This window comes from Orycteropus afer, unplaced genomic scaffold (genome assembly GCF_000298275.1).
Source record: "Orycteropus afer afer isolate SDZICR_OR568_19922 unplaced genomic scaffold, OryAfe1.0 scaffold00993, whole genome shotgun sequence".
NCBI classification, from domain to species: domain Eukaryota; kingdom Metazoa; phylum Chordata; class Mammalia; order Tubulidentata; family Orycteropodidae; genus Orycteropus; species Orycteropus afer.
Genome location: NW_006922580.1, coordinates 170,164 through 187,663, shown reverse-complemented (window position 1 = coordinate 187,663; position 17,500 = coordinate 170,164). Strand labels below are relative to the sequence as shown.

The 17,500-nt window shown below is 45.8% G+C and overlaps 1 protein-coding gene across 1 annotated transcript in view; it reads left to right on the top strand.

The window, feature by feature from the left end:
• Positions 1–9,130: 9,130 nt before the first annotated feature.
• Positions 9,131–17,500, top strand: part of ZNF449 (zinc finger protein 449) — a 16,837-nt gene continuing 8,467 nt past the window's right edge. Inside the window, exons 1-2 of the mRNA XM_007958496.2 lie at positions 9,131–9,484; positions 11,386–11,590. Coding sequence (XP_007956687.1) covers positions 9,131–9,484; positions 11,386–11,590 — 559 coding nt within the window. The remainder of the gene's footprint in view (positions 9,485–11,385; positions 11,591–17,500) is intronic.

Genomic DNA, 17,500 nt, shown 5'->3' with positions numbered 1-17,500 from the left:
GTCCCAAGATTGGCCCCACTGATGTGTACGTGGGCTGTAAATCTGGGTACATTATCAGATGCAATGTGCTCAGGAAAACCTGAACAGGAAATAAATGTGGTCTTGTATGGCCTGGATCACATGGTCCAAGTCTGTAGAATGGACAGGGGTGACTACGCCAAATCCAGAGAGTGTCAACTGAAGGCAAAACCCAGTGAAACCCTCTGCATAGGAAGAGAGGCTCAATGTGATCTAGCTGCCAAGAACATCCTGGCCCAATCACTCGGGAACAGGTCCCTGGGTAGTGTTGTTAGTCTTGGCCACAGTCTGGCAGGCAGGACAGCTTTCCCTTGCTGTTTCAGTGTCTTCTGACAACAGTGGCAGTCCAAGTGTAAAGGCTCAGCATAGGATGCTCTGAACTTCCATGGTCCATCCTCTAGTGGATCAAGGAGGTGATTGGTCATACATCATCTTGCTCTGGGACAGAGGACACTTCTGTCTCCTTGTTTAGTTGACACAAAAAAATCCCCTTATTGGTTATGCTTCCCCTCATCAGCACAGGGGCCTTTCTGGTGAACAGCCACAGGGGTAACAAAAGTTCAACAGGAGCAGAACTGATTTTTACTCCAATATCTGGACCTCCAGTGGGCTCGTCAGTCCAAGGCTTGCCAGTGGTCTGACCAAATGGCCAGGGTATCAGCTACAGTCCATGAGTCAGGTAGGTTCTATATGTCCCACTAAGGTGACCCTAACCACAGTAATTTCCTTCAGGGCTTGGGCTAAAGGACAGCAGGCATGTACAAAGGCATATATCAATACCAATAACACATTCAGAGAGGGCGCTCTACAACAGAGGCTGATAGGCACCCCAAGGGACCCATCCATAGTCACACTTGAGCAAAGGTCCCTACAGTGGTAGCCTCAGACCCCAAAACCAGAGAGCATTATCTGTTTTCCCTTCATCTTGATGCCAGGAGTGGCAAGGGACACAGTCATCAGTGTACCACATTACAAAAGACCCAAGAATGCAATTTATTTTTTCATTGACCTCTAACCTCAGCTTAAGGTCTCTGGTCCTTGCTGGGGACAGAGAGATATTAGCTTAACCTGTAGTCCTGTTTCTCTCTGGAAGCTGAGAGGTCTGATGAGAAGCCAGGGGACCCTCCCACCCATCTCCAGCCCCGCTAGGTGGAGCAGAGAGAACAGAATCCACATCAGTCACCAAGGCTAATACCATGCAGACATCATTGAGGCTGTCCACCAGGATTTGGTCACAAGTTTTACGAGGAGAGGGGAGTAGAGAGCCAAGTGGAACAATGGGCCCACCTGGGACTTTGGGGATGCCTTGGACATGCAGATTTGAGGGGAGCACAGGCTCCAGGCTTCCGTAGGTAAAGGCTGTGGCTGTGTAGGACACTCCTCCTCCATTCACGTTGTGCAGCACAGAAGTGGAGCTGGGGTGGGGGGCAACCCAGTTGCTAACCCTATGCTGCTTCTCCTCTGCTGGTCAATCACTGAGCCTGCAGGTCCCACCACCCATACATGAACATGTCCACAGCCTTGCCTGGAACCATGCTGCACCAAATGCAGGCAGGCTTAGTCCCACTGGTTGCCAGGCAACAAGGAGGTGGCCCTGTCCCCCATTGCTGCTTCAACTACTGCTGCCACTATCTTGGCTTGGGCTCTGATCAGAATGCATGTGCGCAATACACATACACACACACGTACACACACACGCAAGCACAAATGCATGAATGGCTCCATTCTTCCCTACTAACTTTGACAAGATTACCTCCCGAGAGGCTCTAAGTCTCTAAGGTCTGTTTGGGGTCACTGAGCAAAGCAGTTCTAAAGGGCTCTCTACTACCCCCCCCCTTTTTTTCTTTGAAGTTTCAACATCTTGCTGTGGCGTAGGGTGTTAATAGGGTGTTAGATAGGTGCCAGGGACCTGCTTGGAATTACTCAGCTCCCAGGACTAGCCCTGGTTCCATTGTTGGAAAGCCCTGAGCAATGGATAGGGAATTGCTTCCCTACCTCTGGAACTCCTCTGTTGGATTCTTATCTGACCCCATCAGGTGAGCTTACTTAGCAAAGGAGCCAAAGGGTCAAAGGTCCCACTCAGAACTGGAAAACTTACATAAATAACCCACTGGCACCCTGCAAGAATGGCCTGTGGCTTTTGCCAGCATTTTGCATAGCCCATGAAGTGCTCCTTGGACGATGCTAGTGCTTCCCCAGACCCATTAGTATGGTTCTCCTAGGGGGATCCGCCAGCACTTTCCAAGGTCCACTGGCGAAATGCGCACAAGACCCTCAGAGACTTGTAAATGATCTGCTACCCTCCCTCCAGAATATGCCCACGGGCTAGGCTAGCACCCCACTGATGAAGTGCCCCACGAGATTCTCAGGCTTTCTGCTGCTCCAGAATGGTATTGTGCTTAATCAGCCACCATGCTCACTGCACCAATCAAGGCGCTGAGCTGAGCTGAGCCGCAAGGTATCTGAATAGCCAATAGAGACAAGCCAAAATGAAAGTAACAGTCAAGTCCTGAATCATTTACTGCAATGATATAAACAAGAGGTCAAAGGGAGAAAATAGCACTTGGCTCCCTCTAGTTCCATACATCCCCAGAACTCCGAGACTCAGAGGGGCAGCAGAGATGTGGGCATAATCTCACACCTGAGGACACCTCCCCCCACCAAAAAGAGTCATGCAGTTTCCGGCACCCCAAGGCATGAGGAGGTGGTGAAAGGGGATAGGGTGGTGGTGGAAGAGTGCTGAGGACTGTGTTAGACTGGGCAAAAGTGTCTTCAAGGTTTCCCCATCCCCTCCTTCCTTCCACTGATAAGGAGGCTTCAGCAGAGGCTCCTGAGTAAGGCCTCTGCTGACTTATGGTGACCCTCTGCTCGTCTAAGAAATGTGCCCCATAGAGGTTTCAATGGCTGGGTTTTCAAAAGCAGATCGCCAGGACTTTCTTCTGAGGCACCTCTTGGTGGACTCGAACCACCCACTTTTTGGTTAGCTGATAAGCTTGCTAACCATTGGCCTCTTCTGAAGCCTCCCCACCCCCCCCATAAAGAGGCCTCCACATGGAGGCACCTGGGCTAAGAACGCAGATATGTGAAAGAGCATGGCTGGGTGTGGGGGCTTGAGTCCTTGGCTGACTCCCTTCAGACACTGCATTGCACTGACTGTGCACCAAGTCTAGTTGGGGAGGGCAGCTTTTCCCCTAAGGTCTGCCTGGTAAACCTTGCTCTTGCCTAGCAATCACCTCCTATGCATGCAAAAGCTGGGCAAGGAATAAGGAAGACCAAAGAAGAATTTATGCCCTTGAATTACAGTGTTGATGAACAATAGTGAATGTGCCTTGGGCTGCCAGAGGACAACCAAATCTGTCCTGGAAGAAGTACTGCTGGAAAGTTCCTTAGAAGCAAGAATGGCCAGACTGCATCTCTCGTACTTTGGTCATGTTATTGAGAGGCACCAGTCTCTGGAGAAGGGCATCGTGCTTGGTGGAGTAGAGGGTCAGCAGAAAAGGGGAAGATGCTTAACAAGATGGACTGGCCCAGTGGCTGCAACCAGGGCTCAAACACAGCAACGATTCTGAGGATGGCACAGCACTGGACAGGGTTTTGCTCTGTTGTGCACAAGGTCGCTGTGAGTCAGACCCCACTCAGTGGCATCTAGCAACAACAATCCTTCCAGACTTCGTTCTTGACAATGGATTCTTAGATATGACACCCAAAGCATGAGCATCAAAAGACAAAATAGATACGCTGAACTTCATCACAATTTAAAAGTTTTAGCATCAAAGGACTTAACAAAGTTAAGAGACTAACTACTGAATAGGAGAAGATATTTAGGAACCATATATCTGATAAAGATTTAACAGCCAGAATATATAAAGAATGCCCACAACTCAACAACAAAAATCAAATAACCCAACTGAAAAACAGGCAAAGGACTTGAATAGACATTTCACCAAAGAAGAAATATAAATGGGCAATAAGCACATGAAAAGATGCCCAATGCCATCAGTCATTAAGGAAATGCAAACCAAAACTGAAAAATAATAGAAACTAATAGAGATATCACTTCATACACACTGGGATGCTTATTATCAGAAAAATGAAAATAACAAGTGTTGGCAAGAAGCTAGATTTTGGACCTCTCATGCACTGCTGGTGGGAATGTAAAATGGTACAGTTACTGTAGAAAAGAGTTTGGCTGTTCTTCAAAAAGTTAAACAGAATTACCAAATGATCCCACAATTCCACCCCTAGGTATATGCCCCAAATAACTGAAAGCAAGGACTGTAACAGATACTTGTACCCCAATGTTCATTGCAACATTATTCACAATCACACAAAGGTAGAAACAACCCGTCATGTTCATCAACAGAAGAATGGATAAACAAACTGTGGTCTATCCATGCAATGGCACACTGTTCAACCATAAAGTGAAATGAAGTTCTGATACATGGTACCACGTGGATGAACCTTGAAAACGTTATGCTAAGTGAAATAAGTCAAACACAAAAGGACACATTTATATGATCCATTTATATGAAATATCTAGAACAGGCAAACGCATACAGACCAAGTTTATTAGTGGTCATCAGAGCAGTTGTGAGAGGGAAATGGGGAGGTACTGCTGAAGGGGCACTGATTTTCTAAGGGGGATGACAAATTTGGCAACAATGGTGATGGTTGCACAACATGGTGGCCATAATTAACATTACTGAATTGTACAGGTAAAAATGGCTGACACGGCAAACGTTTTGTTGTGTATATTTTACCACACACATAAAAAAGCACTGAGGCAATCAAGAAATTCCTAATGGGGAACTCCCATCCATTGCCAACCAGTGGGTTTGGACTCATATCCACCCTGGAGGACAGAGCAGAACTGCCCCATAGAGTTTCCAAGGCTGTAAATCTTTATGGAAGTAGACTACCACATCTTTCTCCTGCAGAGCACAGCTAGTGGGTTCGAACCAGCATCCTCTTGGTTAGCAGCCAAGCGCTGTAACCACTGAACCATCAGGATACCCTGAATGGGGAACTAGGGCAGCATAACGTCTCAGTCCTGGGTACCAATCAAACCGTAGGAAAAAAACGCTGTTTTTCTCACCTGTTCCCTCAGTCTCCCAAATTCTCTCTGTATCCTCTTAACAGGTCACCGCATCCTCCCCGCTGTCCAGACGCTGCTTCTGCATCCTGCTCTGGATGTTCTGGGGCAGGAAGGTCAGGAGCTGACCCCCGGTGCACACCTCTGGCTGCAGCCACTATGGCAAAGTGCCTGGAGTGGGTTGATAGCTTCCTGGAGGCCAGCGGCCTCTTGGAAGCAAGACCTGTCGGAAGCACAAGTGACAGGCCGCTGGGCTGGCCTGGGTCGAGTGAGGGCAAGTCCTAGCTCTGGGAGTAGAAGCGTCTGCAGTTTCACTAGCCAGCTCCTGGGCGTCAGGGCCCGACGCCATCATCAAATTCCTGGAGCGCCTTGCCCAGCTGTGCCAGCTTGCGAAGGCGTCCGGGCCCTGCGCAAGGATGCCCGTCATCGCAGGAGACTGCGGCTCCAGGGCTTCGTCCCTGCCGAGGAACCCAACTCCGGCCTGGAAGCGGCTGGCTCCAGCATCTTGGCTCTGTCTGGGATGCCACAGGGACCACCTCTTCTTCTTTCCCCTAGGGCCTCCTGGCGACACCGCCTCCACCTATCCTCTCTGTCTTGGCTCCACGCCGGAAGTCCAGCACGACACAGGCCAACTGCGCCTGCTTGGAGCAAGATCTGGGATTACTTCTTCCAAATGACACCATCGCATCTGGCGCCCATTGGATCAGGTCTCGCTCCCGAATCTCTGCCAATCAAGAACGGAGAATGTGCATTCAGGGGCGGGACGAGTGAGGGGGACCAACGGAAGAATCTTAAAACCCAAGAGACCATGGGTGGGAGATTAGGTCAGAGAGCAGTGGGCAGGGTCGTTAGGTCGAAGCTCAGGTCTTTCAGAGAGAAAATACATAGCAAGTCCAAGGCCGGTGCGACTGCGGGCAACCAGTTAGGATTACCAGGAAAGCTTATTAAAATGCAAACCTCTGAGCCCACAGGAGACTCAATACATCAATGTCAGGGATGTTGTTGTTGCTGTTGTTGTTATGTGCCCTCCAGTCGGACCCGCTTCATAGCGGGTCCTCCTTGGGTTTCCCAGGCAGAGTATCACTACGGAAGCAGACTGCCCAACCTTCCTTCTGAGGAGTGGCTGGTGGGTTTGAACTGCCAGCCTTCTGGTTAGCAGTCAAGTGCCTTAGGCACGAACTTTGAGCAGTTTTCCCCAAGAAATTCAACCCACAGAACGAAGTTTGAGGCTCACTGACCCGTCATAAGGAGGTCCCACCCCCTCCCGGGGAAAATCTGGTTTAAGATCGGATGCCTGTGGGTGGCGCGGCAGGGGAGGGCTGAAGAGGAGGAGCTCTCACTTGGACGGCGCCTTAGGCCGCCCCGCCCGCCACCCCCCGCGCCCCCGCGCCACGCCTCTGGGGCTCCGGAGGCCGTGGGACCGGAAACCCTAGCCTTTCCCTAAGCCCTTCCAGACAAGGCGGAGGCCTGAGAAAGTCTTAGCCCCACCTCCATCGGCACCCTTGGCGGGCGGCGCGGGGCCTGTCGGGAGATGTAGTGTGCAGCTCAGCTGTGCGCCTGCGCCCTGGGCAGTTGCGGCGAGCGTGGGTGAGCCGTGGGTGCTGAGTCGGTGAGTCCCGGAGCAGCACGGAGGGCGTGGCCGTCCCTGGGGCGCGGGCGCGGGCGCAGGTTGGCAGGGCTCTCTCCGCCGGCGGAGTCCGTCCACGCGAAGTGGCCGCCTCCAGCCATAACCCGGGTGGCGGGCACAGTGGGGAACGACCGGCAGCGAGCCCCTATCTGGCTGGGTCCTGGCCGCCACTCCCAGCCCCTTGGCCTGGCCTTCCCGGGATTCCTCCAGGGCTGATGGGCGCCCCTCGCGGTGGCGGGAGGCCCCCGAGGAGCGCGCGAGCTCGCGCCACCCACAGGGTCAGATCTTAAACCAGATTTGCAACTTTTCCGGGACATGCCTTGCTCGCCGTTCCTCAAGTGCTGTTTTTGCACACACTGCTTTATTCTTCGATTCTAAGGGCGGGATCAGTAAGGTTGTTTCGAGCAGAAACCACTCGTCCTGACTGAAGGGGATTTTCAATTCAGAAGGGCGGATGGTAGGACCCCCGCAAGAGTCCATTCCCTGGTGGATATGGTCGCAGGCTTGGGTCAGTGAAGGGAGGGCTGTCCAGCTGTGAGACCGACCAGCTAACGGGTGTGTCCACAGCCCAGGTGGGCACAGTTTTGAAATGCCCTCAGATGATGGGGAGGGGTTTGGGCTTGGGGAAGTGGAAGATTCAGAGAAACTACCAATAACTTTACTCTGTGCCTGGGATGTTGCTGTTCGCTTGCATGTAATTGCAGCCAGACCATAAATGTTATGACATACAGGTAGTCCCCGATTTACAAGGGGTTCCATTCCAATGACTCCATCGTAAGTCGGTTCTCACGTAAGTCAAAAACTTTTTTTATTGTCAGAAACTACCTGTACATGCAGCTAAGCTTCTCATATTACAGCCCACGGCCCTGGGTGGCAGCACAGTCACCTGCCCAAGGCCACACAGCTAGCAGGTAACTCGAAGCTGGCTATCTCTCTGTTGCTAAAGTTCGAGCTACCTTCATCATAAAGGGTGAAATGGGGGCAGTGTGCCAATTTTGGATGACTAGGTGGCAAGAGAATCCAGAGTTGTGTTTTCTGTTTGTTTTTCTCCTTGTTCCACTCCAGGGAGGACGATAGGAACATAAACTGTGACGGCAGACACAGACACAGAGGACTCCTAGCACAAGGGCAGGTCCAGGTCTTGAGACCTGTTGATACATGTATGTGGCTGCCTCTGTGACCTCATAGTCTCCTAAGAACATTCTGGTGTTTTCAGAAATTAGAATTGTGGGAAACTGTAAACTAACCTCAGTACTGTTGTTCTGTAGCATTTACTATGTGGTATGGACGAGTTACTCAGTACTATAAAGTGTCAAACCTCAGTTCAATCATCTGTATTCAGAGAATATTAGCACCCACCTCCTAAGAGTGGGTGATGATTAAATGAGCTGATATACTCAGAATGCTTAGAAAAGTCCCCAGCACATAGTATGAAGTCAGTAAATGTCTGCAGAGCAAATTCTTGATGGCCTGCCCTATCGTGATGCACTTTACTTATAGGAAAGCCACTTGGAATGTTACTGCAGGAGGAGGGAGGCAGTATGTGAATGTTTGCAGAACTGCACATACCTGGAGATGATGGATTGTTCAAAAGTATTGTTTGTATTCCTCCTTTGAGATCTATGTATATTAAGGAGAAACAATACAATTGGTATTAGACTGGGAGTGAAGCTAAAGGCTAGCAGATCTGAGGTGGTTACTTAATGACAGGGGTTCTTAACCTGCCGTCCATGGATTTCTAGAGTGGCGCTGTCCACAAGAGCTGCAGTGATGGCTGTTGAGCACTTGAGCTGTGGCTGGTGTGGTGGCTAGTGTGGCTGAGGAACGAATTTTTCTTTTTAATTAATTTAACTCAGGTACCCCCATGGAGTGGTGCCTACCATATTGGACAGCACAGTTCTAGAAAGTCTGTGGATGGATGGGTTTGGGTACTATTGCAACCTTTTGAAGTTGAGTGATGTGTGGAGAATTGGATATGTATGTGCATTTTTATAGGAAGTGGGTCCACAGCTTTCATCAGCTTCTCAAAAACACCAAGAAATATTAAGAGCTGCTGTTTTGTGAAAGGTAAGGTAAGGGGGAGAAGACGCTAGATGAAGGTGTCATCAAAACGGATCCAGAATTCCCGAGTCACCATGTGCAATGTTGCCTGCATAACAATTGTTGGAACTGTGAGGTGAACTAAGTTTAATTTGTGAAGTCACTGAGGCAAAAAAAAAAAAAAAAAAGTAAGTTGAGGGAATAAGCAAATATGCCCTTGTGTAACCACTGCTGTTTCTACTTTCTTATATTTTTCCCGTCCTCAGCTGTAGGTGATACCTGACTATTAGAGAAACAAATTGGAATCTCAGACTTCAGGTCTCAGCTAACTTCTAAGCTGCTGGAAGGGAGAGATGGCTGTGGCCCTGGGCTGTGCAATCCAGGCCTCCTTGAATCAGGGCTTCATGGTTGAAGAGCACGATACTGACTGTGAAGTGTTCCGTCAGCGCTTCAGGCAGTTCCAATACCAAGAAGCGGCCGGGCCTCATGAAGCTTTCAACAAACTCTGGGAGCTTTGCTGTCAGTGGTTGAAGCCAAAGATGCGTTCTAAAGAACAAATCTTAGAGCTGCTCGTGTTGGAGCAATTCCTAACTATTCTGCCCACGGAGATAGAGACCTGGGTGAGGGAACACTGCCCAGAGAGTAGAGAAAGAGTTGTGGCACTGATAGAAGACTTACAGAGAGAACTAGAGATACCAGAGCAGCAGGTGAGAAAGGAAGGTGGGGTCTCTGTCATTAGCCAAAAAGTAGTAGAGGCAGCTGGGAGGAGCTCAGACACTTGCTCTTTGTGTTATTCTTCAGCCCCAAGTCAGTTTCACTTTTTTCTTCTGTTAGACTTACCATATGAGTTCTCAGCTCTCAGACCCAAACACAATAATCTATAACAATATCTTGTAATGTCCCCTTAACTATCTTGACATCAAATTCAGAGAAAACACAACATATAGGCATATATTATATAAAAACATCCATATAATATTACACGGTCTCGTGAGTGGGAATTGGCTTACCGGCAGCCACCGCCACCACCACCAGTGTGTCTTTCCGGGTACATGTGGTTGTGCTTGATGGCACCAGAAGTCCCAACGAGTCGTCAGATGTCGTATCTCTGCATCCAATCACTGGGAACGCAACAGCCAGAAAGTCAGGCTGATGCAGCACATGTACTGTGAGCACTGTTGCTGCTGCTGGTCGTGTGAACTTGCAAACAAGTCTCAGAACATTCTGAGAAAAAAAATAGTCTTCCTTTGATTCTCCCAGTGGTGCATTCCTAGAAAATTCAAGTGAGTCTAAAATTTAAAAAATATTTGGTATTTCTCTGACCAACACGGGAAGCGCTTGACACATTCTTTCTATCTGTGGCTGGATGAGGGGCAGTCCACCATTGTTAGGGACGTGGGACAGTTCTGCACTGTGAATATCATTCCCATCCCTGACCCATTGGATTCCAGTAGCCACCACCTGCCATCACAGCCAAAACGCCTTGGAGGTGGGGGGGTGGCACTGTCGGCTGTTGAGAACCCCCCTGTGAAACCTCATTCTGGGGAGGCTCCTAGCTGAGCCCAGGTCAGGATCTTGAGGAGAAGGCACGCAATGCGTGTAGGTGGGCATTAGGGTCACTGCAGTGTGTGTGTTGGTGGGGCTCAGCAGTAACTGTGCGGGCAGGGCTCCTGTTCTGGCAGGGAGGTGTCTTCCGATGTATTCTGCTGTCCTAGGATGGAAGGAGTTTGTGGTTTCCCACTCTTTGCTCTCTTCTGAGTTTTACTTATTAAGGTATTACCTTCATATACTTTATACTTGTGCTGCCCGGTATAGTAGGTGCTAGCCACATGTGGCTTTTGAGCACTTCATATGTGGCCAGTCCATGCTGACATATATGTAAGTGGGAAACATACAGCACAACCCAAAGGCTTACTTGGAGGACATGCTGAGAGAGAGTGAGTGAAAGAAATGAAAGATTATTAGTTGTTACCAGGAGCTCTGGTAGCATAGTGCCTAAGGTGCTTGACTGCTAACCAGAAGGCTGGCGGTTCAAACTCACCAGCCACTCCTTGGAAGGAAGGTTGGGCAATCTACTTCCCTAGTGATACTGCCTCGGGAACCCAAGGAGGGGTCGCTATGAGTTGGGTCCGACTCGACGGCACATAACAACAACAACATCAGGGGTTGGAGGGAGGGGGAAAGGGGAAGCTTTTGTTTGCAGGGGTACTGAGTTTATGCTAATGGTGGTGCAGTATTTTGGAAAAGGATAGCAATATTGGTGACACAACATGAAAAATGTCATCAGTGTCCCTGAGCTGTAAATGGAAAGTTGTTATGTTGCCAAATGTCTTGTGTATGTTTTCACCACAGTAAAAGTAAAACAAAACAAAAGGCTTAGTATAAAAAGTATGTAAGATAACTCATTGATTTATATCGATTACACGTTAAATTCATGACATTCAGGATATACTGGCTTAAGTAAAACTATTAAAATTGACCTCTGCTTTTTCTGTTGTTGTCATATGGCCTCTAGCAAATGTAAAGTTACATGTGTGACTCACATTCCATTTCCACTGGGCAGTGCTGGTCTAGACATTACAGTGACGGGTTCTGTCATTTCCCCCAGGTCGGCAGGCAGGAAATGCTCTTGGAAGAACTGACACCTGTTGGAACGGCACACATATCACCGGATATCCAACGGGAGTCACCTGAGCTCCATGTCCTGGGACCTTCCCAAGAGGCCACTGCAGCAGAGGCATGGATCCCACAGGCAGGGCCCCAGTACCTGAGCTATGGTGCTGCTGGGGAGTGCCAGCCCTTTTCTGAGCCAGGTAAGGCAAGGGGCTTCTTACGTCGGGCTGGTTGTTTTGTTTTCATTTATAAAATATATTCATTTATTTACATGTTTGTATATAATTTATTGTTGTTGTTGTTGTTCTTGAGCATATATGCAGCAGAGCATACCCCAATTCATCATTTGCTATGTACGCAATTCAGTGTCATAGATTATATTCCTCAAGTTGTACAACCGTTCCTACCCTCTTTTCCTGAGCTATTCCTCACCCATTAACATAGACTCACTTCTTATAAAATATGTTTATTAATTTAAAACTTTGTTGTTGTTATGAGACTATAAACAGCAGAACATGCACCAATTCAGTGGTTTCTGTGTGTATAGTTTAATAACATTGTTTACATTCTTTGATTTGTGCAACCATTCTTCCCCTCCCTTTTCAAGTTGTTCCTTCCCTATAACATAAACTCATTGCTCCCCAAGTTTCCTATCTGATCTTTCAAGTTGCTGTTGTCAATTTGATCCCATATAGATAAATCTCAAAACAGCACAGTGCTCAAGGAAAATTAGTTAACTTTAATTATTTATTTTAAAATTTTATTGTGCTTTGGGTGCAAATTTACAGAGCAAAATTTGTTTTACATTCAGCAGTTCATGTATGTTTGATTTCACGCCCCAATTATCATCCCCAATCCTAACAAACTCTCCTCCCCTCCCGTCCCTGTGACTATGCCCTCCCTGTGCCCTTCTGAACTGTGCACGCCTGTCTGTCCAGCTTTCTCTCTACGTGAATGCTGCCCCTCTGGTGCCCTGTGGCCGATGGCTTTAAGGGGTGTCTCTCCCTAGAGTAGGTGGGTGCATCACCCTGGGGTAGGTGTTCTGCATGTAGGTCTTTCTGCTGTTGGGCTGAGAGCCATTCCATGGGAATGAGTTAAATTCTAGGCCCGAAGGGTAACCCGGAGCCATAGTTTTAGGGGTTCCACCAGACTCTATCCAACCAGTAATTCTGGTCATTTTTGTGTTTTTGAATTTTGTTCCACATTTTTCCTCCCACTCCATACAGTATCTCCAGTTTTGATCCCTTTCCAAGTGGTTGGTCTTGGTAGCCAGGTACCATCTGGTCTTGAGGTCCATCGTATCCTTGGACTAATTGTTTCCACATGCCTTTGATTTTATTTAACTTAGCTTTACTAGTTAAGCTAACTGTAGTTTGATTTTAAAAAGAATTCAGGGTATATTTTATCTTAAGGTTTAAAGATTATCTTGGGGCAATAGTTTAGAGAGTTCATCCAGCCTCTATGGCTCCAGAAGTCTGGAGACTGAGAATTTGAAATTCTGCTCTGCATCTTCCCCGTTTTGATCAGGATTCTTCTATAGAGGGAGAATAATTTTCTAAAGTAGCGTCATGTTGATGAGGATAGAATTGACCCCTTGTCCAGTTCAAAGGATATTTCCCACGTAGAAATTATAGTACTTGGTGATTGATGGTGGGTGGTGGGTAAGGGAGAAGAGGTTAAGATGGTGTCCAGGTTTCTGGCTCATAAGCTGGGTAGATGGCAATATTATTCAGTGACATAGAAAACACAGAGGAAGATATTTGGTGGATGAAAGTGAGTTTAGATTAGATTATGTGGCATTTGAGTTGCTTATATCTTATACTTCAACATACAGAAAACAAAAATCCTCACAACTAGACCAATAAGTAACATTGTGATAAATGGAGAAAACACTGAAGTTGTCAAGGATTTCATTTTACTTGGATCCACAATCAATGCCAATGGAAGCAGTAGTCAAGAAATCAAGTCACATACCGCAGTGGCCAAATCTGCTGCAAAAAGACCTCTTTAAAATGTTGAAGAGCAAAGATGTCTCTTTAAAGACTAAGGTACACCTGACCCAAGCCATAGCATTTTCAATCACCTCATATGCTGGACAATGAATAAGGAAGGCCAAAGAAGAATTGATGCATTTGAATTGTGGTGTTAGTGAAGAATATTGAATATACCATGGACGGCAAGAAGAATAAACAAATCCATCTTGGAAGAAGTACAGCTGGAATGCTCTTTAGAAGCAAGAATGGCCAGACTTTGTCTCTTGTACTTTGTTTATGTTATCTGAAGAGAGCAGTCCCTGGAGAAAGATACCATGCTTGATAAAGAAGAGGGTCAGTGAAAAAGGGGAAGACCCTCAATGAGATGGAGTGACACAGTGGCTGTAACGATGGGTTTAAGCATAGCAACGATTGTGAGGATGGTGCAGGACTGGGCACTTTTTCATCCTATTGTATATAGGATCTCTGTGAGTCGGAACCAATTTGACAGCACCTAACAACAACATGGGTCTCCATGTGGAACCAGCCAATGTGGAATGGAGCTCAGGAGAGAGACAGAGTTCAAGGTAGCAATTTGCAAGTCAAAGGCTTATAGGAGGTGATTGAAGTCTCAGGGTGGTCCAGGTCTTCCAGGATTAGATAGGAGAAAGTACAAGGGCCTGTTTGCAGACCCTTGGAGATAGCATGCCAAACAAGATAATCCTATGTGAATTCAAAGATCTGTACAACTTTTCAGGTACTTTGCCTGGGTTCCTTGCTTCTGAATGCCCTCCTAGCCACATGAGAAATGATCTGCTAGATACTTGGCTGCATTTTCTGTGGAACCCAAGAATCTTTGGGCTCTGATGTTCACCCAGTGCCACTCCATCCCTTCTGGCTTCCTTTGTGACAGCCATTGCCCTCTCCTGGTGCCTGGCTGACTATGGTGAAGGGTACAGTGAACAATCTCAACTCACAGGGAAAACTCATCCCTCCACATGGAGAGATGGGCTTGGTCCCTCCAGACCTAACAGCAGGACCATTTGTAGTCTGTGATAACATGTGTAGAATAAGAATTCAACTCATGAATTTACAGATAGTCGTTCAGCAACAGTTGTCCCTCTTTCTACTTTAATCACTTTGTTCAGGTATTACATTTGTAGCTTTCTCTAGCAAGTGCTGGGGACATAGAATACATGGATTCAATCTTGTTTTTAACTAGAAGTGATAAAGAGGAAAAACCTATAATTACATATGTATGGATATTATGGTCAAACCAGAATGGTATAAAATATTGTGATTTATGTTACAATTTTTAGATTACCCACATTTCATATTCTGTTAAGAGATTAAAACAGTCTGTACTTTGGATATATGCCTGCAACAAGAGGAAAGATTTAGCTACTAACAATTAATTATGAACCCTTCTGCATATTCATTCTGATTCTCCGTGTTAGTTTTCTCCTCTTATCAACTGTACCAGGTAAAAAGATCAAAGATGGTACCAAGTAACAATATTAATCTTGGTTTTAATACTTCACTCTCTCAAACACATGGAAATTCAATGTATTTAACAAAGGATAGGTAGAATTAATTAATTGAACAAGTAAAAATACAAATTTGGAAGAGAGGAAATTACCCCTTTCTCATCACTGCAAAAGTGATGTTCTTTGCAAAATGATGCAAGAGTTATTGTTCCTTTAAAGATTACTTAAGCTTTTACTTTTTTTTTTAAAATGAAAACATCCTGGATGTATTATGTGAAGCACATCCTCTTACAGACTGAATGGAAAACACAGGATGCTGACGGAATGAAACCACTTTAAAACAGTGGGAGAAGTCATTTGAGTATATGTTAAAATTTGTAATCTATTTTTATTCCAAAGGTTATTTTATTCCAGAAAGTTATTTTGTTGAGTATATGATATTAATAGACACACACACACACACACACACATTCACTTCCAAAAAAAAACTAAGGTGAAAATACCTTTTCTATTTTGGGAACATCTATTAGTAAATAGTTAAAGGAAACTTACATACTTATGGATTAACTAGAAGTCTAATCTAAATATTTTTGTTTTTTGGAATAAGGCATGTTACAGTAAACTGAATGTCTATGAACCATTCTAGCAATCATTTGTGAAAATCTTTGTCACAGTTAAATGCCTGTCCTTGCAAAAGAGCCAATGGAGTTAGATACTCAAAACAAGAGTGATTAGAGGAAATTCAGGGAAGCTTCTGTAATATGAGAGTCTGCATTTTATGAAAATAATGAAGTAGCCTTCAAAGAGAAAATAAACATAGAAGTCAGAAATCAAGGTCAGAGATCAAAGAGTATTTGATTATAATATTAAAATAAGATTATCACTGTCTTTCCTAAAGGAAACAAGCTAAAAAGAAAGTATTAAAAATGTCACGTAACCTAGTAGTTGAACCTGTGGGCTCAGGACCATAGTCTCAGGGGACATCAAGCTCAATTGGCATAACATGCTACACAAAACATTGTTCCACCTCCTACTTTGGTGAGTAGCAACTGGGACCTTAAAAGCTTGTAAGCAGCCATCTAGATTCAATGATGAGTCTCCTCGTCCAGAGCAAAAAAGAATGAAGAAAACCAAAGATTCATGGAAACAATTAGTTCTGGCAACTGGTACGCCATGCGATCTGCAGCCTATACGACTATGAGACCAGAAGAGCTAGGTGGTGCCCGGCTACCACTGTCAACCACTCGGAGAGGGGATCTATGTAGGAGATCCTGGATAGAGAGGGAGAACAATGTGGAACAAAACTCAAAATCATTTGGAAAAAAAAAGGAGGGAACCAGGTTTGCTGGTCTAATAGAGCCTGGTGGAACCACTGAGACTGTGGCCCCTAGCTGCCCTTCAGGTCTGGAATTGAACCCACTCCTGTGGCTTCCAGCCAAACAAAAGATAGGCATATGAGTTGACCATTTACCTGAGGTAGATAACACTCCTTGGAGAGAACAATCATGGGAGAAGGGCTGCTTATGCACAGGGAGACAGCTCGGGGCAGGAATGTATGGAGGGATGGACACAAGAAGAGGTAACTACCGGGAGGAAGTGGGAGGGGAGCTGTTGCACAGTGGTAAATTGGAGTCAACGTCATGAAACGAAGTGTATGTGAACTGCTGTATGGAAAGTGAATTTGCTCTCTAAATTTTCACCAAATCACAATAAAAGAAAGAAAAATGTCATGTGATGAAATCTTAAATCAAGTAATGGAAGTGTCGGAAATGAAGAAAACATATTCAAGTGTTTGTAGAGCTTGCTAGCAGGAAGCTTATAAATCAAAACCAAACCCACTGCCATCGAATCAATTCCAATTCATAGCAAACCCCATTGGGTTTCCAATGTCGTAAAAGTTTACAGAAATAGATTGCCTTATCCTCCTTCCATGGAGAGTCTGTTGGGTTTGAATCATCAGTCCTCTGGTTAGTAGTCAAATGCCCTAAGCACGGAGCCACCAGAGCTCCAGAAAGCCTATAAGATATGAATAATACACAGTAAATTTTGCCTAGTTAAAATAGCTGACTGTGGAAAGGAGCTCAGCTAATGTGATGTAACCCATGAAGAATTTCATTTCTGTACTGGAAAGTGATCCAAGAAAGACATAAGCATAAAAAAAATCTTCAGTTGAACCCAAGCCAGATATATCCAGATGTTAGAGGTAGGCAATCATATTAGAACGTATGCAATCAGAAACAGGAAGTGCTGGGTCCTAAAAATATAAAATACATCATGCTTATCTTTTGAAAATGTGGAGTTCAAAATTAGTACATGAAAATTGGAATGTATTTTTAATTGTCAAAGCTTTGAGTTTTTTTAAATTATTATTTCAATTGATGAGGCTTCACTAGGAAGTGTCAAAGGTTGTGAGAAATGAAAAGTTAAAGCAAACTATAGCGTAAACAAATGTTACCAGAAAAGCATCAGAAGATTCTTGTAACTTCAAGTTCTTCAGATTATCCTGTTATATACCAGATAACATACCGTAAGCTAATTTCCAGTTCCCCCACCATAGTAAGGAGCTCTGGTAGCGTAGTGCCTAAGGCACTTGACTGCTAACCAGAAGGCTAGCAGTTCAAACCCACCAGCCACTCCTCGGAAGGAAGGT